Source organism: Ctenopharyngodon idella, chromosome 1 (assembly GCF_019924925.1).
Source record: "Ctenopharyngodon idella isolate HZGC_01 chromosome 1, HZGC01, whole genome shotgun sequence".
Lineage (NCBI taxonomy): Eukaryota > Metazoa > Chordata > Actinopteri > Cypriniformes > Xenocyprididae > Ctenopharyngodon > Ctenopharyngodon idella.
This window is the reverse complement of record NC_067220.1, coordinates 41,454,273-41,467,871: the sequence shown is the minus strand read 5'-3', so window position 1 is coordinate 41,467,871 and position 13,599 is coordinate 41,454,273. Positions and strand designations below refer to the sequence as shown.

Here is a 13,599-nt window from a genome sequence, read left to right as displayed (position 1 = left end):
CCAAAGGCTTCATTCATACAGCATCACAGATTTTCCTCAGCACTTGATACACATTGATACAAACAGTAACAATAGCGTTGGTTTTACCGTATCAATTCAAGCTTGAGTCCTCATTATTTTGAAGTACATGCAAAGTAGATTTGCTTTGGCAGCAAAGAAAACCAAACCCTTCCAGGCCTCAGCTACATCTACAGTGTCGTGCACTTTGTTCTCTGAAACTTTACAGACCTTTTACATTCACAAACAGCTCTATTACACACACACACACACACACACACACACACACACACACACACACACACACAAAAACATAACAGGGGCACATGAAGAGCACTTTTTTATCTTCTATTAATCTTAAATTTCTTATATAGCTTTTTGTTTATTGTGAAGATAGCCTTGTTGCTGACATGGCATTAAAAAATACTAATTAATAAAGAAATAATAATAATATCGTCAGCACGTGGTGTAACACTGTGTGTGTTTTATAGTGTCGTTTGGGCCGTATCTGCCCTGTAGAGAGAATATCAAGCTGATGGGCGGAAAGAACAACATTCGTCCTCCCAGACCGGAGCTCAACATGTGCCTGCTGCCCTCAATGGTGGAGACCAGTAAGGTGTGTATGAGGCCAACGAGTGAATCACTTTACATGCTGAGCTTTAGTTGTTCATAGAGTGTGTATTTGTTTTTCCTGTAGGGTAAAGATGAGGTGTATGACAGGATGTTGTTGGACTACTTCCTGTCGTATCATCAGTTCATTCACCTGCTCTGTCGAGTCGCCATCAACTGTGAGAAGTTCACAGAGACTCTGGTGAAACTGAGTAAGAACACTTCTCTCTCTCTCTCTCTCTCTCTCTCTCTCTCTCTCTCTCTCTTTCTCTCAGCTCTTAAATCTCACTGAGTGTGTGTTTGTGCTGATGGTGTTTATTCACGTGTGCAGGTGTGTTGATCGCATATGAAGGACTTCCTCTACATCTGGCTCTCTTTCCCAAACTCTGGACAGAACTTGCTCAATCTCAGGTAAAACCTTTTTAGTCATCTCACACACACACACACACACACACACACACACACAAGCGTGCACGCACACAGACACAGACACACTGTGCTAAAGCAATAAGACACTAGAGGTCATGTGGTACAGTGATTTTATCACAGGTAAGAGGTGTTGTTAAACATGATGGGATGTGGAGTGCCTGAAACTGGTAAAATCACTGTCATGCATTGCTTTGAATTATTTATTTACATAGTTTACATTTGATTATATTTATCTTATATTTTAATAATAATAAAATAATAATAATTAATAATTATTATTAATTTATTATACATTTGTATACATTATTATACATTTTACAAATTAATAATAACATTTATTTATTTATTTGTTTATTTATTGTTAGCAGTGCAAAAAGGGAGTATGCATTTATTATACATCTTACAAATTAATAATAACATTTATTTTTTATTTTTTTATTGTTAGGAGTGCAAAAGGAATATGCATTTGTTATACACATTACAAAATAATACATTTTATTCATTTATTTATTGTTAGGAGTGCAAAAAGGGAGTATGCATTTATTATACATTTTATAAATTTAATAATATTTTTTTTTATTGATCGATTGATTTTGTTTAATTGATCGATTGATTGTTCGGAGTGCAAAAAGGGATTATGCATTTATTATACATCTTATACATCATATATACATCTTATACATACATATATACATATATATACACACACACACACACACATATATACATATACATATATATATATATATATATATATATATATATATATATATTATATATATATATATGTGTGTATATATGTATATGTGCGCGTGTATCATCATAATACATAAATATCAAAATACATTTTATTCAAGGTACTCAAACACTTTAAATGAGACACACAGCATTAATCACACATTAAAAGCATTCCTAACAAGGTACAAGTTTTAAATGTTAAAAATGATCATTTTTATACATATGCAACTATATATCATCTCTGCTTGATGCCTTATATGGGCGACACTAGAGGTGGAGATATTTCAGACACATAACTATGAAAACAAAGCAGCCTCATCCAGTAAGAAGTTGGTCAGATGTGTGTTTCATGAAGTCTCTGCTGTCTCTCTCTGTCAGTGTGCGATGGCTCAGTCCTGTGTGAAGCTGCTGTGTGAGGATCCGGCATTTGGAGAATACATGAAATGCATCCTGATGGATGAGAGAAACTTCCTCAACAACAACATCGCCTACTCCTTCCTCACCTGCTTCTTACATAAAGTAAATACACACACATCAACTCCTTATGCAGTTTGAATGTAATGGGTTGTCTTTATCCAGTTCAACGCGTTTGACACCTAATTGACACCAACGTGTTTGACACCTAATTCTGATGTGTTTATGATTAGCATTGCAAAGCTTCATAACCCTAGGTTAATAACAGGCTGAACCCCTGTTATAATTACAAGGGTGACATGTTTAACCCAAAGTTGAGTTTATTTTGTAAAGCCTAAAAGTTGTTGCTTTACTCTTTGACACTGAGCCTGTCCTGCTGCAGGTTGAAACTTGATTTGTGTGTGTGTGTGTGTGTGTGTGTGTGTTCAGGTGCAGGTGCAGGTGTTATCAGGCCAGAGCTGCTCGAATCTCGTTAATGTGTTGGTGACCAACCTACTGAACGAGTACCACAGCCTGCAGCCTGAGCTGACCAATCAGAGAGCAGAGATGAGCAAGACCAGCAGCCTCCTGAACGCGGTGAGTACAGCTCCCTCCTCACATCACGGCCAGCGCTCCATTGCTCTTTACTCATTCCTCTGTCTGTGTCTGTGTTAAAGGATCTGCGTGCGCTGCTGCTGGTGCTGTCGGTTTACGCCCCTCAGCAGCTGGATCCGGCTCTAGGTCCGGCTCTACAGGAGCTGCTGTCCAAATGCAGACTGTGTCTGCAGCACCGCGCCACATTAGAGATGGAGGCCAAGGAACGCAAAGTCAAAGGTGTCAACATCACAGACACACTTAAATCGCCCTCATGTATGGCTTCGAATTATTTAATTTAAAATATAATATTATTAATATTTGTTTATTTATTGTAAAGGGATAGTTCCCCTCAAAATGAAAATTATATATGAAAAGATTTACTCACCCTCAAGCCGTTCTAGGTGTATATGATCTTCTTTCAGACATACAATCGGAGATATATTTAAAAATATCCTGGCTCTTCCAAGCTTTGTAATGGTAGTGAATATCCATTTTTAAAACTTTATAAACCAAAATAACTAGCTTCTGGCGGACGACCATACGCATACTGCGCAAGTCAACTTGCGCCACAAGAGTAACTCCTGATGCGATGTATGACGTAGGATGTAGGAGTATCGTAAGCTTAGACGCCTCTCACGATTCAAACAATCATGCGACGGGTCAGAGGTTACTCTTCCACTGTTTCTCGATTTGTGTATGGCTGTCTGCTAGAAGCTAGTTATTTTAGTTTATAAAGATTTAAATATGGATATTTTTCTTACAAAAACCCATCGCTTCACTTCAGAAGGCCTGTATTAACGCCCTGGAGTCATATGGAGTACTTTTATGATGGATGGATACACTTTTTTGGGCCTCAAAATCATGCCCTCCCATTCACTACTATTATAAAGCTTGGTAGAGCCAGGATATTTTTAAATATAACTCCGACTGTGCTCGTCTGACACAAGATACTCATATACTGTACACCTAGGATGGCTTGAGGGTGAGCACATCATGGGATAATTTTCATTTTCAACTATTCAAATTATAAAACAATTTTAATAAAAATGGCACAAAAAATGCATCAAAAAGTATACATTTTTTGTACATCATGGCTTTGAATTATTTTATTTGAAATATAATAATCATAATAGTAACAATAACAACAACAATAAGAAGAATTATTATTATTATTAATTATTTATTAGTTAGGAAGTTTTATTCATCCACATTCTTCACAACTTCCCATTCTTTTCTCCTCTTATCACTAGTAAAGCAGTAAGGACTTACATCGCTTCTCTTGTGGCTCATCGACTGAAAATTACAACCAAAAGCTGCACAATGTGGCATAGTATATTATATTCCGAGTTGTGTTGCGTTAAAAATAGCAATAGGACAGTGTCAGTAACTCAGTGAGTGCAGCCATTCGACGTCATCGACATAGAACGCAAACAAAATGGCGCTGCCCATTGTCCAAATTTGTCATGGATTTTTTAAATAACGTAAATCTTTCATGAGTTTTCTACTACATATTTCAGTAAGAGACATCATTATGTTATATTAAGCCATACAAGTCTTAACACCAGGGGTTCCCTTTAATAAAAATGGTAGGGCAGAACAGGTAGAGGCACAAAAGGGAATATGCATTTCTTTTTCATCATGGCTTTGAATTATTTTATGTAAAATATAACATTTATTTATTTATGTATTTTTAATACAAATGGTAGCAACAGCTAGGAGTACAAAAAAAAGAAGCATCTTAAAAATTACCAAAAGCACATCTTAAACAATTAACATTAATAACAATAATTTAAGATGACAGAAAACTGTATTTATTATACATAATAACAGTATTATGTTTAATATAATTTTATTTAAAAAGCACTTTTCATGGTACTCAAAGATGCTATAAATGAGACATAACTTTAATCACACATTAAAACCATTTCTAAAAATGCACCATAAAAATGCATTTTAAAATGATAAAAATGATCATTTTTAAATGGGTATTGTGCTTTGATGACATCACTTTATTTGATCTCTCAGTGGACGAGGAGGGCGTGACTCCAGTGAAGCGGCGGAGGGTGAGCAGCAGTGCTGACGATCGTCCAGGAGACAGCGGTGGAAGCAACATTTGCCCTCCCTCGACCTCTTCCTCATTGGCTCCCTGCTCTGAGCAGAAGGCGGAGCCTGGGGAGGCGTTAACGCCCACCAGCACTTCGGACACTGAAACACGAGACTCCTCCCTCATCGACCCGGGAACAGAAAATGACCCTCCCTCTCCCGACAGTGCGTCCCTTGAGGAAAAGAAAATGGACGCTTCGTCGTCATCATCGTCATCATCATCATCTTCGTCGTCATCCTCCTCCCTTCCCGAGGCATTCGGCAGAGCAGATGAACCTCCACCGCAGATAGCAGGAAGAGAGGAGGAGGAAGAGGAAGATGGGCGGAAGGAACCGCAAGAGCAGGAGGCGGAGCCAGAAAGAGAGGAAGTGCCCTCAACTTCCTCCGCCTCTGCCGACTCGGTGCTTTTATTGTCCAGCCTGCCAGACGCTGCCGAGGGGCGGAGCTGCTCGCTCCAGGAGGCGGAGTCAGGCGGGTGTGGCCACGCCCTTGCACAGGATGCTCTGGAAACGCTGTCACGCACAGTTGAGGCCACTATCGCTGTGGTTGCCAAACTTTCAAACGGAAAAGGAGGGACACGCCCCTCAGCTTTGTGACGTTGCTTTCACGTCCCTCCTTTTTCGCATTTCACCATTTTCGTTCACCATGCTGTTCAGTTTTGTCTTTTTAAGAGTAATTGAAGTCCGATTTGTCAACATTTTTTTCTTTTCCCGCCCTTTGGCCTTGCTCTTCATCAACTGAGCTCCGCATTAATCGAACAGAACGAAAAACGAACGATATCAGCTGGAGCTTATTTTTGTCAAAGGGCAGTTTTTTTTTTTCCCCCTTTTTTAAGCCGTAATTTTGTTGGTTTATTTGTTTTGAAGTGGTTTGTTTTCGAGCCTGCAGTGAAACAGGGAAAAGGTTTACAGCGTTTTAGTCCCATCAGTGCATAATTTAATTTGCGTTTTTATTCACGTGTATTATTATTATAATTACGATTGTCTTCTGTGCCAGTTTTGTACTTACAGACGTGAGGCTGAAATGGCCTTGCTGTGTTTTTTTTCTCTGTGGTGGATATCAAAAACTATGTTTACTTTGTATATTGAAAAGAAAGAACGAACCACAAGAACCTTGATTCTGTAAAGAATCTTCTAGATGTTGCCTGGCTTTGTAAATGAGATGGTTTATATATATATATATATATATATATATATATATATATATATATATATATATATATTATTTCTGTAAGGTATATGTATACAGTATATATCCATTCAAGCGCAGTATACTGTATATATAAATCTACTGTGTATATATATATACCTACGTTGTGTATATAGAAACTTACGGTGCTGTTTTCAGGCTCAGATCATTTGTGGCCGGAATATTGCACATTTGATGGAACAGTTGGAGCTCTATTTTATTTACCGAAATACATTCCATAATCTATTGGATGTCATTCTTGCGTTCTCTGTATTTGATTTCTCTCTCAGTCTTTCTGTTTTCATTTTATTTTAATATAGGATATAACTTAATAAAATTTTAATATGATTTAATTATGAACCGAGTCCAAAAAGCAGGTTGTGGGATGATTTTTTTTCTTTCTGTTGTGAGTGTAACTTGTTGCTAAAATGGCTGTATTTGGAATAGAATATTACAGCATACTATATAGTGTACACTGCATACTTCCTATTATTTTTTTGGTAAAAACTAAGTAGTATGCTGTAAATGCAATGATAATCATTTCAGAAAAATAGTATGTTGCATTCAGGAAAAAAAAAAATGCATGTGATTGCCATTCAGATCAGATGAATCTAATAAGTTTGTATACTGCACATTTTGGCATTTAGTATGTCTCACTAAATCATACTGTGCACTGCATACCGCAGAAATAGTGTGCTAGTATGCTGTTCTGAACACAGCCCAAATCTTCAGGAGCTTGCTAGGTTTAAAGTGTGAGGTTTGTGGATTGGTCTGTGATAATTACACACACACACACACAATATGATTAAGAAATATTTTAAGAAGTTTAATCATTCTGATGGATATTTACATCAAAGATACAAATTAAAAGCGGCACATAATTTTGATACACAGTTATAGCTGAGCTGGTTAAAGTGCAAAAGCCTACTGTTACGTGTAAGCAGGTTTTGGGATGTCCCTTTGTGAAAGACCACATAGAAAATTAATTAGCAAAATGCTAATATTACTTAAAAGAAAAGAAAACATCGATACAAAAGGAGATATTTGCTCTGTTCCAAAACTAGGTGAGTCTGAAATGGTGACTGATGTGGAACCTTCTGCATAGGCAGCAACACAAGAAGTGCACAGGAAACTCAACTCTACTGATTTCAGTAGTCTGGTGTTAGCGTGTTGCTAAGCTAATGTTGGAGTACTCAAACAAATATAAAAATACATAACAAAAATGTTGGCTATGGAACATTTCAACTGCCATTTTTCATTAACTGAGCTTTAACAGTGTGTCAGAATTCATTTTAAACCTCGTAAAGTCTTGTTCTGAGAAGGATGGAGCATCAATGTGTTTTCAGAGGGCAGAGATACTGTTGCCGTTACTCAAATCCGTGTCATTTTCGGAATCTCTTTCAGAATCGGGTGTGTTACTAAACTTAACCTGAAAAACAGAACATTTTAAACTTTAAGCATTTCAGTTCTACAAACTGAATATTGTCCGAATTGTACTTCATTGATTTATCATTAACGAAGGCATCTGAATCGAGTGCTTTACCTCTTTGTCGTCTTCTTTTTTGCTATCAACAGAAGAAACATGTTTAGTCAAACAAACTAAAGCACATTTTGTATTTGAGGACAAATTTTTAGCAAGTATGAGAGTATACGTTTGTATCTGCTCTTTAACAAAACTGTATATTGGCACTTACTTGTGAAATGTAAAACTTTTGTCAATACTGGATATCTTAGGTTTGCCAATATTGAAGCTCTCTCTGTCAGAATCTGTGTCCTTCTTCATTTTCTTCATCCTGAGGCAGCAAAAAATATATATAATCACTAAGCCATCTTTACACCCCCATTTTTTACTTCTGTAATTTGACATATTTCTGAGTGTTACAGCAACCATACAACATATGTAAGCCGGAATTTGGGTTTATCCATCAGAAATTGGTGTGATGGTGTAAAATGGGAGTTTCACTTGTTTGAACAAGTATGCGTTGGATTTGGGAAGGACTACTACCCTCCTGAAGGTCAAGTTCACCTTCCAGAGCATCTCCACATATGCCAGTGGTAAAGCTGCTTTTTATTTTTTATTGAAATGGAATGACTTATATAAGCTGCATTACCTAAAACAAAGATTAAATAACTGTTTGATTAGTGGTTAATATATAATATCCTGCTTGTTTGGCCTAGATCAGGGATCGGCAAACAATGAACCCAACTATGGCATGTGGAGGGATAAAATTGCGTTTTGTCAAAGACATTGTCCGGATCGGATTAGGAATTATGATCACAATATAGATGGAATAGATCGAGTCCATCAACACCCCCAAAGCTTCAGTCTTTGTAGTTTCGACATTTTTCTCTGTAACATTAGACAATTTTGATTTATATGCTGTGGAATGGTTAATGATCACAATAGCTAAATTGTGCATAAGCAACTTCTATCATTCTGGTTCATGCAGATCTTCTTCTTTGCTTGTTTTTAGATCTAAGATGCTGTACTCTTTCAGTACAGCATCTCGACAGCCCCCTACCATATACAGAAACAGTGAAAACAACGGTCAACAACTTTGGCGGAAGTGTTGTCATAAATAATGGAAAATCTTGTCAATGGCAGGGAAAGATTTAAAGTAAATGGGGTTGGTTGTTTCGTGTTGACTTTGTTGGTTATTTTTCAGTTGGAAATGGTTTTCAGGTCACCAGTACCATGTTTGTTCAGTGTGAGCCAGACTGCGTGTTTGAAATCCAAATAAAAAAACGACTACTACTTACCTAACGAGACAGACAGTCAACACAGCGACAAATCCCACGATGCTTATAGCCAGCAGAACACTGAGAGCAATGATGACTGCTGCACTGGAATCTTCAGAATCTTCAGAGATTCCAGAACCTTCCTCTACTTTGATTTCCAAATCGGAATCAAATACCTTCTCCAGCTCCACTTTCAATTCATCGTGATTACTCTGCAGTTTCCTGTGGGAGTCGACACAATTCAGATCCCTCAAAATCACGTCTTGTAAAGACGTCTACAATGGAAACCTAGTAGGCATGCAGGCCAAAGGGTTTAAAAGCAGAACTGTGAAACTCATGTTTTTGTTAAAGAACATGAGTTATGAATGTATTGCAGATTGCACAGCTCCTATAAAACTGACTTACTCTTTGACCTCTGTGGCTTTGATGACAGCTCCACTGGAGTCCATGGCAATGAAACTGATGTAAGTCTTGTCTGAAGAGTCTCTGAGAATGGTGCGCATCTCAATCCCATCCTCGGCTCTCACACTGAGGACTTTCACAGTCCAGCCTAAAACTTTCTTCATGGATCTGAGAAAAAAGTACCAATGAATCATTCAGTCTGATCTAGGGAACTGGAAGAACAAGTTTGTTTGAAAAGAACTCACTCAAAAGAATGATTCATTTAAACAAAATTGGTTATCCAAAAAATAGTTCACATGCACACCATTCCAAGTCTCCTAAAGTCTAATATACAATTTTGTGCTTTGTCATGTTTTTTCTTTTGGTAAATTTGATGGTTAACAGCGTAGATGCTAATAGCTGCTGTTTCAGCTATTGTATGACTTTAGAAGACTTGGAATGGTGTACATATGGACTTCTTTTTTGGAGCTTGATAGTCCCACGGTCACTGTGAACTGTTGTTAAATGAAAAGTGCTGCAATTTTGAAGAAAAAAAAAAACTTTCCTTTTGTCTTACAGTGGAAAATCAACAGCATCAGGGTTTAGAATGATATAAGGGTGAGTAAATAATGACAAAATGGGTGCATTTTTGGGTGAACTATTTGGGTAAACACATATTAAAACATTAAATCGCACTACAGTGATTCAATTTCCCTTCTATCCCCATGCAAAGTGGGCTGGGAAATGGCAATTTTCCTACTCACTCTTCAATCTCTGGTATCTTCTTCTCAACTGTGAACACGGGCTGGTTTAGGGAGATGACCACGACATTGTCACTTGCACTTTTTTTCACGGTGATCTGTAGGTGGCAAACACAGGAGCTTGTTTTGATCTTTGAATTTTCTTCTTAGCATTGACTGCTCTGTTTTACTGCTCCATTCTCAATCAAAATGCCATTGGCCATTTGAAAGTCTTCCAAAAGCTTTCTCTTTTCTCTCTCTTTGTTTCTGCTCACCTGTACTGTTGTAGTTGTGAACAGTCCATGTTTATCAGTGGCTTTAGCATGAAAGGTGAACAGATTGTCTTCAAAACTGGATGCATCCAGTACGTAGATCTGACCAGTGTTTTCCTCCACATCCAGCAGAGTTGTGGACTCCTGCAGGGAATACTGCAGTTCTGAGCTCTCGCCCACATCAGGGTCCGATGCCTGAGGGACAAAAAAACATAACTTACATAACAACTTACAAAAAACAAAAAACATTTTAATAAATGCAATGAACAATTTTTTTAGTCTATTGCTTCTAATATATATAATTTTGTGCTTTGTCGTGCATTTCCTTTTGGTAAATTTGATGGCTAGTAGCTTAGATGCTAATAGTTACTATTTCAGACACCAAACCAATCTGAAGAAGTCTCTATGATATTCTTCTCTCTAGATATCCTTAAATGTAATTCTATATAATTAATATATAGAATATATATATATATATTTTTTTTTTTCAAAATGACTAACCCTGCTTGTAAACAATAGCAATGATGATGCTTACTTTAGCAAACAAACACCATACACCACTTATATATAAAATACATCTGACTACATTTATAACTGATATCTATGCCCAGCCACACTTACCTGGACCTTCACTATAGGGAATTTGTATGGAGAGATACTGAAAATTTCTGCTTCATATATTTCATTGTCAAACACAGGAGCCTCATTCACATTCTCAACCTGAACGTTGACCTGAAGATTGTGAGAGAAAGAAAGGCAAATATAAATGAGCCCTATGGCAGCTTTCTTTTAAGAAGAGAAACATTGACTTTAGACTTTAACATAGACTTAGGCCAGAAACGTATTCTTTGCAAATATGTGAACGCAAACAGTTTTAGTTACACAAAGGTCCAAAGGTCAGCTACTCAACTTGTATTTTAGCTAGCTTCCCGTATAATATCAAGAATAGTACCGTTGTCTCTGCAGTGTTTGGAGGAGTTCTGGAGTCTATGGCCTCTACTGTGAGGATGTACCACTCCTCTTCCTCCTTGTCCAGCGGTCTGAGAGCTTTTATGGTTCCCTCACCATCCACAGAGAAGACATCCTCGTGTGACTTCATGTTATATCTGATCGTAACCAGTGGATTACCTGTTAATGCCTTGACCTTGCCCACTTCTGAGGCCTCAGGTTCATTCTCCTTTATTGTGAATTTGTAGGAGGAGCTTTCAAAAGCCACACTCTCAGTGAGAGAGGTAATTTTGAAGTTGAGCAAGACTTCAGCTACAGAGAGAAGAAATATGTTAATCTCGACATGTTTATCAGATCAGATTTGAATACTGAAGGGGGAATTAACTGCTCCCAATAAGAAATGTTTATTTGCACACATTATCTGCATTGTTTTAACACAATATTCACTAAAGGAATTATTGCAAACCAAGCCCAAACCTTCAGCAGATTCTGGTGGTGTTCCATGATCGGTCGCTATAGCAGTAAGAGTTAGCAGCGTGTCTTCTGTGACCTCACTAAGGTCAGAGGTCAAAGTGATGTCTCCTGTTTCAGCATCCAGTGCGACCACTGAGGAGTCTTCAGAGAACCTACAGAAAGACAACATTCATGCCATCTGTCTTAAAGGTGTCATGTAAAGTGTGTCGTTCTTATTTATCATCTCATGTTCGAGATCCACCTATGGGAAGGGCATCTGTACCTGACCTCTGCAGAAGCATCCAATTGCATCAAATCTGGCTTGACAGACAGGAGCATGTGCTCAATGCCAGGTAAGGGACGGTCCCTTACCAAGGTGCATAAAGCACCTGCATGCACTACCTTTCCTCAGTTGTCATTCGCTCCTTGTGACCTCTGGAATATTTACTCTCAGTTCATGGGTTTACGGACTTTTGGATCAGCCTCCGCCGGATGTATTTGTCCTATTAGCCAGGTTAGCTGACCTAATTACTGCAAGCTGCCCATGCTCGCAGTCTTTATCAGAATGCCCGCCTTTTTCCTCGCTAGTTTCCCCAGTTCTGCTGCTGCCTACCTGTCAGATTACTTGTTTATTTCATGTCGATGGCTCTCTCTAAACCTTCAACGGCTACCCCGGGGGGAAACCAGTCGTGTGCAGCACCCTCATTGTCGCTAGGGATTCCTATCCCTTCTGTGTGGTGTGCATGGGCCTTAAACCTGCTTAAGAAGCTATTGATTTTCCCAAGAATTGTAGCCATTGCCTCTGGGGGTACAGACTCAAAGTGGCCGCTACACAGAACACTGGTTTAGGTTTGTTCGACTTTTATGGGGTATAAGGTGATGCAGGTGCGGCCTCTTTGAGATGGGCCAACCAAAGTGACCCGGGTCATTTCGAAAATGTTTTATCTGTCAAACCCCCTTTAATGGATGAGCTGACCAATTCTGGGGATGAGGACGATGCTGGCTTTCTCAGTGGCTCAGAAGAGGGAAGAGGAGGATGCCATCCAATCATCACTGGGACCCCCTCCCGGCCCTAGAAAGCATTGGATATTGGCCCTAGGTGGGCGCCTACTGTCAACACACAGCTCTCACAAATTTAATAAAGGCTTCTGCTTCAGTGTTCCCCAAAACCAAAAAAACAAAAATTCAAACAAATCACATGAATTCACTTTTAAGATAGAACATTTCTTAGCAACCCCATGTTACCCCAAGTTGTTCACTAGATGATGCTATTGTATCACTAAGGACAAATTAGCATCCCTAAGCAGTTCTCCGGTGTGTGGGGGGGACTCTTGTGAGTCATGTAATAGCCTGGCAGTCTGTGTCAGCCCCCGAATGGGTGATTCGAACTATTATTAAAGCTTACAGATTTGAGTTTGCCAGAAAACCCCCACATTTCAACTGAGTTATCTTTTCTCAAACAGAGGAGAGCTCTGCTCACATGAAAGACAAAATCTCCTCCCTTCCGTCAATCACGGGTTTTATTCTGTTGTTACCTAATTCCAAAGAAGGACAGTTCTCTTCATCCCATTCTGGATCCCAGAATGTTGAACAAACATTTGAAGAAATACAACTTCCATGGGGCTCTAGCTTGCTCTGTATGTCAAAACGACTGGCTCACATTGGTCGATCTGAAAGATGTTTTATCCCAATTAAGCATTTATCTTCCGAACAGGAAATTTCTTCATTTCGCCTACCAAGGCGCATGTTACGAATTCACGGTTCTTCCTTTCGGGCTCTCACTGAGTCCCAGAGTGTTCGGAGGTGGGCTTAGCCCCACTGAGGTTAATAGGGCTCAAGATCCTGACATACATAGATGATTGCCTAATTATAGCTGATTCAAGAGAGAAAGTTATGCAAAACACTGCTCGAGTGCTCGCTCACATCACAGTGCTCACCTTCAGAGTGAATGTGAGCAAAAACTATTTCAATCTCGCTCAAGAATATTATATTTCTGGGTCTGGAGCGCATTC

At 38.6% G+C, this 13,599-nt stretch overlaps 2 protein-coding genes across 12 annotated transcripts in view; one reads left to right on the top strand and one right to left on the bottom strand.

Moving 5' to 3' along the window:
- The window catches only part of usp34 (ubiquitin specific peptidase 34), a 51,540-nt gene extending 45,113 nt beyond the window's left edge, over window positions 1-6,427 (top strand). For both annotated transcript variants that reach the window (XM_051895367.1, XM_051895358.1), the window contains exons 71-77: window positions 489-613; window positions 695-818; window positions 938-1,017; window positions 2,152-2,292; window positions 2,617-2,763; window positions 2,844-3,000; window positions 4,789-6,427. In XM_051895367.1, coding sequence (XP_051751327.1) covers window positions 489-613; window positions 695-818; window positions 938-1,017; window positions 2,152-2,292; window positions 2,617-2,763; window positions 2,844-3,000; window positions 4,789-5,462 — 1,448 coding nt within the window. In that variant the 3' untranslated portion in view covers window positions 5,463-6,427. The remainder of the gene's footprint in view (window positions 1-488; window positions 614-694; window positions 819-937; window positions 1,018-2,151; window positions 2,293-2,616; window positions 2,764-2,843; window positions 3,001-4,788) is intronic.
- Window positions 6,428-6,854: 427 nt separating this feature from the next.
- Window positions 6,855-13,599, bottom strand: part of LOC127513524 (protocadherin Fat 4-like) — a 97,902-nt gene continuing 91,157 nt past the window's right edge. For 6 of the 10 annotated variants that reach the window (XM_051895449.1, XM_051895432.1, XM_051895440.1 and 3 more), the window contains 10 exons: window positions 11,612-11,760; window positions 11,139-11,446; window positions 10,808-10,918; window positions 10,190-10,381; window positions 9,939-10,033; window positions 9,199-9,363; window positions 8,815-9,015; window positions 7,749-7,847; window positions 7,598-7,619; window positions 6,855-7,483 (listed from right to left, as the gene is read on the bottom strand). In XM_051895449.1, the coding sequence (XP_051751409.1) occupies window positions 7,397-7,483; window positions 7,598-7,619; window positions 7,749-7,847; window positions 8,815-9,015; window positions 9,199-9,363; window positions 9,939-10,033; window positions 10,190-10,381; window positions 10,808-10,918; window positions 11,139-11,446; window positions 11,612-11,760 (1,429 nt within the window). In that variant the 3' untranslated portion in view covers window positions 6,855-7,396. The remainder of the gene's footprint in view (window positions 7,484-7,597; window positions 7,620-7,748; window positions 7,848-8,814; window positions 9,016-9,198; window positions 9,364-9,938; window positions 10,034-10,189; window positions 10,382-10,807; window positions 10,919-11,138; window positions 11,447-11,611; window positions 11,761-13,599) is intronic. The other 4 variants (XM_051895379.1, XM_051895390.1, XM_051895396.1 and 1 more) reach the window with 1 other exon arrangement.